At 40.4% G+C, this 10986-nt stretch overlaps 1 protein-coding gene across 1 annotated transcript in view; it reads left to right on the top strand.

The window, feature by feature from the left end:
• Positions 1-558: 558 nt before the first annotated feature.
• The window catches only part of MED27 (mediator complex subunit 27), an 80094-nt gene continuing 69666 nt past the window's right edge, over positions 559-10986 (top strand). Inside the window, exons 1-2 of the mRNA XM_088525291.1 lie at positions 559-770; positions 4053-4197. Of these exons, the coding sequence (XP_088381417.1) occupies positions 565-770; positions 4053-4197 (351 nt within the window). The 5' untranslated portion in view covers positions 559-564. The remainder of the gene's footprint in view (positions 771-4052; positions 4198-10986) is intronic.

Below are 10986 nucleotides of genomic sequence, written 5' to 3'. Positions count from 1 at the left end.
TGAAAGAGGCTGTTATCCTGTTTTCTTAGCTTCCAAAATAAATATCTAGGCCATTTCTACAATTTTAATTCAGGTGCAGTGGCAATGGCCCAGGGTAGTGCTTTGTTTACCTTAGCTCTATTTATTTTAGCTGTGCTCTGAGAGAGGGGGAAAAGAGCTGCTAACTGCATCAAGAGCACAAGAAGCCTCTCAAACTGCACTAAAACCCTCAGGATGTGCCAACATTTCTGAACTTTGCTCATCTCGGCAACCGAGGCCGGATCCTTGTCCTGTCACCTCGAGCTACGAGCACCATTGAGCTAGGGGCTGTAATACAGTTCTAATATTACAAAGTTTAGTGCACGCTTTTGGCTTGGAGCAGTATTCTCCCTCTTAAAGCGAATGTGTCCCTTTTTTTTAATGGCTTCACGGCTGCCTCTAGGCCTCTCCCTCCTGCCGCCTCCCCGCTCCCGCCCAAGCGGCGCGGACTACATTTCCCAGGGTGCGCCGCGCTCCCGCCGGCGCGGACTACATTTCCCAGCGCGCCCCGCGCGGGGAGGCCGGCCCCCGCGGGCACGGGCTAAGATGGCGGAGGGGGTGCTGAGCGCCGGGGTGAACCTGGAGGCCTTCTCGCAGGCCATCGCCGCCATCCAGGCGCTGCGCTCCAGCGTCACGCGCGTCTTCGACTGCCTCAAGGATGGCATGCGGAACAAGGAGACGCTGGAGGGCCGCGAGAAGGGCTTCGTGGCCGCCTTCCAGGAGAGCCTGCACTCCGTGAGCCGCGACCTGGGGTAAGCGCGGGGGCTCCGCGGCCTCCCCTCTTCGCCTTCCTCCTCCTTCTCCTCCTGGAGCCCTGGCCGGCGCGAGGAACCGGCCCGGGACGGGGGCTGGGCCCCGGAGCCTCCCTTGCGTAGCGGGGCCTCGGCGGTTCAGCTCCCGCAGCTCCTGGAGAAAGTTTGGGGGAAAGGAGTGGGAAAACGTGGCGTTTTGGGGTCTTCCGGGTTGCCCTCGTGTTCCCCTTCTGCAGCCTCCAAAAGGATGGAAGCTGCCGATATGATTATTTATTATTCATTATCATTAAGAAGAAGCTCTTGGTTGCTTTTCTTTAGCTGGGGGATTGCCTTTGGTTTTAGGGAATTGCGTGTTTTTTTTTTTTTTTAGTCTTCGTTACAAAAACTTGAAAATAATCACTTCACTGCTTAAAATTGCCCAGCAACACCTGAATGGGCCAAGGATGACTGTATTATTACCCAAGTTAGTCCCCGCGAGTGGAGCGGTGTGCGCGGCTCCATGTGAGCTGCTGGCCGGTGCGGAGCCACGAGGCCACCGCTGATGTGGGTGGACAGGGGGACAGGGACAGCCGTCCTGCAGGATCACCCTGAGCGGAATGCTCAAGTTTCTGTATTCATCAATAAGGGGGTTTCTCCACAGTTTGGCTGAAGAGCAGGACAAAGGGAGGGGAGACTGAGTGGAGCCATGAGCCCAGAAGGACAAAAAGAGCCATCTGCAAGGAGATGGGGCCTTTACAAAGGAGGGAAATAGGGCAATTGCCCCACATTCTTCAGCAAGGGGGACAAAGGAGTTGGTGAGCTCAGGTGAGAACAGATGGCGGGAGGCCGGAGTTCGGTGTAGGCGGGCCGGGAAGGCTGTAACTTCTGAGTACCTTGGCAATGGGGAAAAGGAGAGGGCGTCCCTTGGTCGGGAAATTAGGATAAAAGGGGGGCTGCGTCCCCCAGCAATCTGAGAGACCCCACAGGGATATGCCCGGTGGACTCTCCCTTTATTCGAATAAAGTTTTAGGACTCCTCTGTCTCCTTTTGGACATTCAGTTCTTGACAGCGAGATTTTCCGCACAACCCCACTATCCAGTGGCTTCCATCGGGTCCCTACCGAGAGCCGCCATCCCTGGACCAGCTGAGCTCATGGTGATGCTTTCCCAGGATACTTTCTGTCTTCTAGTAAAGTGGAGTTCAGAGGCTAAAGAGCAAGAAATCTTGTTGTTCATGGTCCTAGACCTTGATTTTTTTTTTTAATTTTAATTCTATGAATTTGTCCAGCGGCTCTTCAAGCAGTGCAAACTTCAGCATTCGTGGAGTTCCACAGTAACAAGTTCTCTAGGTAGAAGATGCCTTTCCTTGAGTTTGTTTGAATGGTGATACCTGACAATAATATTTGTTTCCTGATTTTTTTTCCCTCTTTAGGAAAGATGGCAACAGTTGTTGTTATTAGTGTTGTCTACCCAACTTTATAGATTTCCGTGCAATCCCTTGGTTTCTATCCTTTCCAGGTTTTTCTTGTTCCTGATGTGATGCTGTGCCCCTCTGGTCCTGCTTCTTGCCTTGTCCTGTAGTTCTTTCTGTAGCTTGGTGATAGGGATGGTGACCTGCATATGGTGTCCAGCATGCAGGTGCACCAAGCCCTAAAGGCCTAATGTTTTTTTTGATTGGTTTTCTGCTTGTTTCCAAGTAATCCTGCTGCTTTATTGTTCTTTTAATTGCATCTTAGCATGAAGCTAGTATTTTTAGAGCTATCTATAGACCTCAAATCTTGCTGCTGGACAATATTAAATAGGAGTGGGCTCTGACATGTCTTTTCTTGTGTGCAGTGTTTTACACTTCTCTCCACTGCCCTTACTCATTCAGTGTTGCAGTACTGTGAAGTTCTTTTTCAACTCTTTGTGGCCAGGCCTTGTCCTTCCCACCTTAGGAGTAGCATCATCATCAAACTTTGTTATTTTGCTTTTCAACCTCTTTTTTTCAGAACACTGAGTAAATGCTTTTATCACTACCTTGGTGACCATTTCTTTCCTGAATCTTTGCCAGATAATATATTTGTGGTATTTTGATGTATATTTGTCTTTTTTTTTTTTTTTTTGGAAACATAACTACTTAAAAAATGCTATTGCTTATATAGTATCCAAATATTGGATATTGTGTAATGTGTTTGGGAAGTATTGAGTTCAGGTAGCGAGTGGAGGCAAAAAAAAAAAAAAAAAAGTACATCAAAGTTAAATATATCCGTGAACTTCAGCTTGTCTCATAGAAGCATGGACTGGGATCCCTGTCCAACAAATTTGTAATTAGCATATTTCTTCCATTTATTTTGATGTATACTTGTGTCAAGAAATATAAGTTAATGTTCTAAGGCATCAGAGCCTTAGAAAGAGGGTAGGCCCTAGAAACTTGGAGGAATGGTTGTTAATAAAAGTGAATTTTGTGGCAGGGAACTGTAGAAGCTTCTTCTTTACTCTCAGTTCCCTGGTCTTTGGTGTTTATTCCCATAAGCTTCATTAAATGCCAGCTGAGATATTTGAGATCTTTCTTTTCAGAGATTTTCATAAGTCATTCATGTAAGGAACTGAATCCTACTCTTAATTTAGTGGAAGTTGTGAAGTTCAATCAGAATAGGATTTGACGTTCAGGAGTTAAAAGGAAAGGTATCTGATTAGTCGTGTCATCCAAAAACCTGCATTTACATCTGTGTAAAGTGGCCATTTCTCAAGTTGATTAATGCATGTTTTTTAAATTGCTTAACTCTTGTTATTATTAAATGCAGTGTTTGACAAATGAGATGTGAAGCAATAATAGATCATTTTCTCAGTAGAATTTTTTTTTTCCAGGAGAAGGTGGTGCTTGTAATGCTCTAGTTTGAAATTTTATACAGGTCCGCAGACATAAAAACTGCTCATGCTAAAAACAGGAGATACTTCCATGCCTGTGACTTTAGAATGCACATACTTAATTAGAGTAGTTGAAAAGTTTTATAGGATCATCTTTGGGACTAGGACTAATATCAGTCATGTGTGTTTACATTAATTACGTGTTAATTACTAGTTTTTTAATGAAATGATGAGACATTTGCATGCTTTATGGGGAGGAAAAAGGTTTCTACTTTCATACAGTACTGTAATCAATGGAGGTGCTTAGGTCAGCATTTTGTTGTTTGAGGGAGAAAGCTTTGCCCAAAAGATGCCTAGTTTGTGCATGATTGCTGTCCCTGAAGTAGGTCTGTACATCTCAGTTATATGTATCTTAAGCCCTGACATTAAAAGGCTCTGTTTTGTTTTCTTTCAGTGAACTGGAGCGTCTGAGCAATCTAGTTGGTAAACCATCTGAGAACCATCCCCTCCACAACAGTGGACTGTTGAGCCTGGATCCTGTTCAAGACAAAACACCTCTTTACAGTCAGCTTCTTCAAGCCTACAAATGGTCAAATAAGGTAACAAGTATACCAATATTAAATAACTGGCTGCTTATAGACCTCCATAATTTAATTGGTATTCCTACAGAACATTTGATCTGTGCTACAGTAGACCTCTGAGTATTCGAGACTGTCCAAATTGCTAAATTTGTTATGAAGTTGGAGAGTATAATGTACATCTCAGTGCACTTCGAAGGATAAAAATGGTATTTTAATTGAGTGGAGAGATTAGAGCAGAATGAAGGTATTTTCTTGTTTCTTCTGAAGGAGTGTTACCTCCCAAGGGAAATTGTACTTTGTGCTAGCTGTTTAGCTCCTTGTCTTTCATAAATGTCAAACAGAAGTGTGTTTTTCCCTTGCGTTGGACAGTAAATGTTGTAGCAGAAGTCAATGGAATGTGAAAACAGAGAATTGAGAGCTCACATCGCCTCTGAACATATCTCTAGAAAAGGGATTTAGAGGGAAGTTATCATCAGAAATCTTGATGGCTTTCCAAGCCGTTTGCTGCTGCTAAAACCATGTGCACCTGATCTCCAAGGTAAAACTGTGTCCAAGACAGCAGGAGTTAGCAAGAATAATAAATATGAAAATAAATATGAAAAAAACAAAAACATTCCACTCTAAAAAAAAAACAAAAGCATTCCACTCTAAAATATCTACTGTGATACATGAGCAAGGAAGACTTTCAGGCTGCATAAGATGTTGGTGGGAAAATTCTTGTTATAAACTGAGCTAACTGCAGTAGTATTACTCAGATTTAAATTAAAACCCCACCATAATGTTTGTACATCACTTTTCAGAATGCAAGTGTGTGTTAACATTAAAGTTCACTGATGGGAATGTGATGTGACTGGGAAATGGATGAAAGGAAGGATTTCTAAGTAGATACTTATTTACTGAGAAATGTTTTGTGTTTCCTGGTGTTGCTTGCTGTTGCTTATAAAAAAAATTGTTGGCACTGAAGAAAAATTTATTTTATTACTTTCAAAAAAGATAGAAGCACCTAACATTTAGGTATCTGCTGTTAATGAGATAGTGCTGGCAGAGTTGTTCTAGTGGAGGTTATTTTTTTTTAATTAACTTAGTGTTAAGCATCTTTCAAGAACTGTTTTTCATAATACTGCATGCCATTTTCAGAAAACCTTAGTATACTGTGTTTCTCCTGAGCATTTATATGCACGCACAGTATTTTATTCTTCTAGTTCTGTTATGTTTTATGGCTAAAGTGAACCATACCGTTCCAGTTGTACTTAAATAATTATTTTCTACCTAATGTTTCTTCTAAACTTGTGTCCTGTCTAGGGTTTGTAGCACCCAGGAGGTGTTTTGTTTGCCAGGAAATGGGTAGCTTTCCTGTGTTTCTAATAGCAGATGTGGTGTTACCAGTGTGAGGAAATTAGCTGCTGGCTTTGCCATTCACAGCAGAGATTGCAGTGGAGCTCACATAGAGCTGCTTAATTCTGCATTGCTAAATATACTTTCTGAATAAATGTTATTTCATTACAGCTTTTGACCACCTTCTGTTCTTATGTGTGTCGGTTGTTTTCTGTTGTTTGGAAGGGAGGATTTAGATGTGGTGATGTGTCAATACACTTTTTGCCCGTCCGCATTTAATTTTTAATTTGTGACCCCTTTGTGGCTTGCTTGCTTGTATTTTTGATGAGCTGAGATAAGGGCATTTTCCTCTCTCGTTGATTGTTCATGCATTACTGATGGCATGAATAGCCATGCAGCTGCCGGGGAGGATGGATGGAGCCGTGTTCTGGGGCTATGGTGCAATTCCAGAAGGACATCCAGGAAATATAAGGAAATGAACAGAAAGACTTTAAATGTTGAGTATATGTGCTATTTATTTATAAAACACATGAAGACTGGTAGAGCGGTAACTTGTAAGAAATAAAAGGTCAGCAGTAAATGGGCTGTCTTGTGAGAAGTGAGTCATTGTTCAGTATATCTGAATATACTGCAATACTGCACTTTTTTTTTTTAAAGAAAAAAGGCTTTGCTAGTTTTTAAAATCTAAAACAAAGCAGTTATAGTGTTGAACTGGTTAAGAGCAGCGTTCCATAAGGTAATCTAGTAATATAGTTTTATAATAGTCTGTTTGGTTACAAACTGAGGGTTTAATTCATCCATTTGCAGTAGTATTTTGGCTTTGGAAGTGGTATTCTCAGATAGTTCTTGAAGAATATACTGACGCCAACATCCCAAGCATGATAACCTCATGGCATTCTTTAAAACAATATACTACCAAGTTCTACCACGTTGTCTCCAAGTTGTCTATTTTTTAAAAAAACATGAAAATATGTAAAAACTTCAGTTTCATAAATCTAAATGTACATCCTACTTACCTATGCGAATCTTCTCACAGCAAAATTGTTTACACAAATAAAAACTTTTTGTGTATCAACTGGGGTGATATTAACCATTGCTCTTAATGGCCATGAGGCTCAATTTTGGGATAGTTGCTATTTGTTTAGATTAGCATCTTTGTCTTGATGCAGGGTCAAGGCTTCTCGTAGCAAATAGCAGCTTTGTTTCAGCCTTATGGGCATGGACAAGGTTTTTGAGTTAAGTAGCAATGCTGCATGGTGAAGATTCCATACTCACAATCCTAAGTATGAAATTTTCCATTTAAGATGTCAATATAGACATAAGAAATTAGACTTTTCCTAACTGTATTTAACTTTTTTTAAATTACCAATGATAAATCTGTGTAACAGTGTTTGATTATGTGTTTTGAGGAGACCTGCTTCCAGGTAGCAACTTACATATCTAATGCTTTGGCTTAGTGTAGCAGAGGTAGCTTACATTCATTTTGGTTTCAGAGACATTTACTCTAAAAACTCATTTTACTGCTCCTGTGAGTCACAAAGCTAGTCGCCCTGTGTTTCTGAGTATCCTAAGGGTGACTGTACCAGGGATACACAAAAGCAGAGTGGAAAAACTCAAACTTCTCTTACAGAAGTGTGTTATCTTGGCAGCTCTCATTATTTGTTAGCACCTGCTATCCTGATATTTACTTACTGTAGTTTATCCAGTAGCTTTGCAGATGGTGGAATTGTCCGTGTAATAGAAGCAGCTGTTTGGGAACACAACAGCTTGTCAAATGTATTAATTGCACACACAGGCAGCTGTAAAGGAACTTACTTTTACAGGTATTTATTAGAGCTTGCAAGCTATAGCTGATATAAACACTGGGAGTATAAGTTGATCAGTTTGCAAGCAAGAGCTAAACAGTTTTGTCTTTGTTTTTGCTAACTGACTTTGTGTTGGTAGAAACCATACAGGTAGATTACCTGGACTTTGGGGAGGTTCTGCAGACAAGCTGAGCCAGTAGCTAGGTCTACGTGATAATTTTTTTTCTCCTTCCCTTCAGTTTTGTTAAGAGAAGTTGAGTTCTTCGTTGTAATGAAGTATTATTTCCCACAGGGATCTTTATATGCCCTCTAATGTAATCCTGAAGGTATAATCTTAGGGAAAAAAAAGGTTATTTCTGTGTGTGTAGATAATGCAGCTTCAGTATTGTTGGTAAATTGGGAAACTCTTAGAAATCAGCAGATTATTTCTTAATACAGACCAATTCTGCCTAGTAAGTATTGTTAATTTCTGTGTCTAGTAATTATGCTTATCTCGGTAGTTCCTTTTTTGTATTGTGCATGTTATTTCTGAGCAGCTAATAAATCTAATATTACAGTAACAGTTGCAAGGGTTACTGTACTGCATGTGTGTGGCTGATACTAAAAGCAATCAGTGCCTGGCCTGCAGAGTAATGCTTTGTTACTTCTTGGCACCGGAGACTGATTCATTGCATCATATTAAAATTCACGGGAAACTGCCACAGGAGAGATCACTTCAGCTGTAAGTTTAGGTGAAAAGAATTGTTGCAAGCTACTCATTAAATTACAGTGAAATACTAACCAGTTTATACTTTTGATTTGTCTTTAATTGAAAAGAATGGCCTCGCATTTATGACAGAACAGGGTAAGGACTTGCTTTAGTTGTAGTCCAACACACTTTTAACGAGTGCCTATACACTGGCCTTTGAAATTCCAGGCTGCTTCTCATTTTCTGCAGCAGATGAGAACACGCTCTTATTTGTGAGAGCATCATTCATTCAGCAAGCAGGCATTTCTTAATGTTTGTCCCCAGTCTTGCGTGGAGAAGAGTCTTTGTGGGGAAAAAAGTATTGATTATGTGGTTAGGTCTGTATTGTAATACATATCCCGTAGATGATCCATTTATTAAACCTTGTGAGAGCATTGTTGGCTGCTTCAGCTATAGCAAAGCTGGTGATCGGGGTGGATACACGCTTGTGGAATGCTGGAGTCTCGGGCTCATACTTGGAGTGTGGAATAAACTTTTTGTTTTCGTTTGCTGCTCTAGTGAGCTTGTTGCCTGTCCGTGTACGTCTTCATCCTCTCTGCCCTTGGCACAGCATCTGCATGCAGTAGCCTGTGCAGGCCCGAGGCGGTGCCTGTTAAGGTTGACTCCAGTGGAACAGAAAATACTCAGCAATTATTTGTGGAGCCAGGCAAGTGCTTTTACACTGCCAGTTGTGCCTCTCCTACGGGGGTCCTTTCAAGTAGCTCATACACAAGATTTGAGCACTAATTACTGATAGAGATTTTTGCAAGCTTTGAAAAATGCTTGCAAAGTGTCTAAGGCACCAAACTAATGGTTGATGTAGAATCACTCTTCCAAACCTAGGAAATACTGACATTGATAACAACACACGGCAACGGCCTCCTTCGAGCTGGTGAAAGCAACCGTAGTGGTAGTGGAACTTATGGGGCAAGTGACAGCACTGCTTTTCCTACAAACCTCCTTTCCTTTTCTTTTTCCTACTCCCTCCCAGTAAAGAGTGTGTTTTCAGGCATTAAAAGGATTTAGAAAACAGCAATATAAATGAGAGAAATTCAGAACAATTAATATCTTGAATAGGTGATACTATTTTAAAACAATTTTTCCTCGAGTTGCACTTCATTGAAGAACAGTGCCGGGTGCCCCTCTGTTTTCAGAGTTACGTTCATCTATTTGCTGCACTCGAATGGTACTGCCTGTACAGTTTGAGAATTGCTGGTTTTATTTTTATCATAATGAGATCATAGTTAAAAATTATGTTAATAGTGCATTTGGTAATGCTGTTATCTCTACTCAGTTCAAAAAAAAAAAAGGCGGGGGGAACCCCAAACCCCTTTTTGGACTTTGTGATTATCTAGGCGAGTGTGATTTAAGTCAGATTATTTCATAAACTTTCCCACAAGAAGAAAGTTTTAGCAACTTGCGTGGACTATACAGTATCAGTGGTAGTGTAAATATTCTAAATGAGCAAAATCGCATAGGTATTCTCATGAATTTATTTAAAAGTAGCGAATAAAAACTGAAGGAATATTACTGTCGATCTGCATGTTGAAATACATTAAATATTTGGATTTAAATCTATTACTTCATAGCTTCCTTGTTTTTTTTTTTTTTTTGTAATTTTGAAATCGAACTGTTGAGATAATTACCATTAATGAGTTAAAATGATTTTCTGTCACATGAGAAAAGAGAAAAGGAATATATAATTTTTATTTATTAAATTAGCTTGATATGCTCCCTGATAATTTTTTTTGTATAAATTGTGTTTGTTGTAGGGTTCAAAAAAAAAAAAAGGAGAAATCAATAGAGCCTGTAGAGAAAGTCCAGACTTGTTAGACTGCCCTGGGTAGCTTAGTATTGATTAGGCACAAATATTGAGTTTAATGACAATAAATGCCATTAAATGTTAACCATAATAGTAGAGGAACACTGTTGAAGTAACATTCTTGCCTTGATTGTAAAATGAAATACTCATTCCAGGGAACATTAATTTTAATTTCTGGGTGAGCTCAAACATTTTGCATTTAATGTAGTTTTACAGTAGCATGGCCAGCGTAACTGAATTATGATGTTGGCGGTTCTTTGGGACTGCAGGCAGATGGCCCAGATTTTGTCCTTTCGGGTCTTTCTCCTGTAAAAATGCAGCACTGTAGGATTTTGGCAGACTGTTGCACGTGGGGCCAACTTTTCAGTTCAAGTTTCATTCACTCAGTACAAGATTTGAAATGACTGAAATCTCTTAATTTGTCCACCAAAGGCAATAATGAAAAACAAACTAAAATTTCCGTTGAAACAAAGCTTGTTTTCTAAGTCCCCTCCAGGACATTTCTGTTGTAAGAGTGTGTTAAAATACACTCTCTTAAAAGTGTACACTCTTAAAAGTGTATTTTAATTGACTTTGCAAGTACAGAATCAGTGTTTGAGAGAGGGAAGCTGAGTGGCAAGGCTACTATTTCGCCATGTAGAAAAGGAATTGGGTTTATATTCCTCCCGCTGGAGAAGTGGGTGATAGGAGTATTGGTGTGTTCTTGTACACAGGGTACAAAATAGGAGCTGGGCCACTTGGATTCTATTCTTGCTTTTCTTATTAATTTTCCTTGTAACCTTGAACAAGATGCATGAATCTTCTGTGCCTCATTTTTCTTAGGATAAAATGGGATAATAATATTTAACCTACTTCTCGGCAGAGTTTCTAGTCTAAATGTGTCTCAAGTGCCTTGGGTTCTTTGGACAGAAATGTTCTGCAGGTGCCAGATATTATCCCGTTAGTGACTAATGTTGTTTGTCTGACAGTCTGGAAAAATGCCCTTTACGGATTGCAATTTTTTGAATTTTTAGGCAAATGTTTTGGTGAAAAGTCATTGCTTGTTCAGAATGATATTAATGATCTGGTTTTCCTAATGAAGAGGCAACAGGTGGTTACCTCATTGCATCCAACCACAG

Source organism: Tinamus guttatus, unplaced genomic scaffold, assembly GCF_059628265.1.
Source record: "Tinamus guttatus ecotype Peru unplaced genomic scaffold, ASM5962826v1 Tinamus_guttatus_pri_ptg000226l, whole genome shotgun sequence".
NCBI classification, from domain to species: Eukaryota; Metazoa; Chordata; class Aves; order Tinamiformes; family Tinamidae; genus Tinamus; species Tinamus guttatus.
Note: the sequence above shows the minus strand (reverse complement) of the source record. Positions and strands in the feature narration are given on the sequence as shown.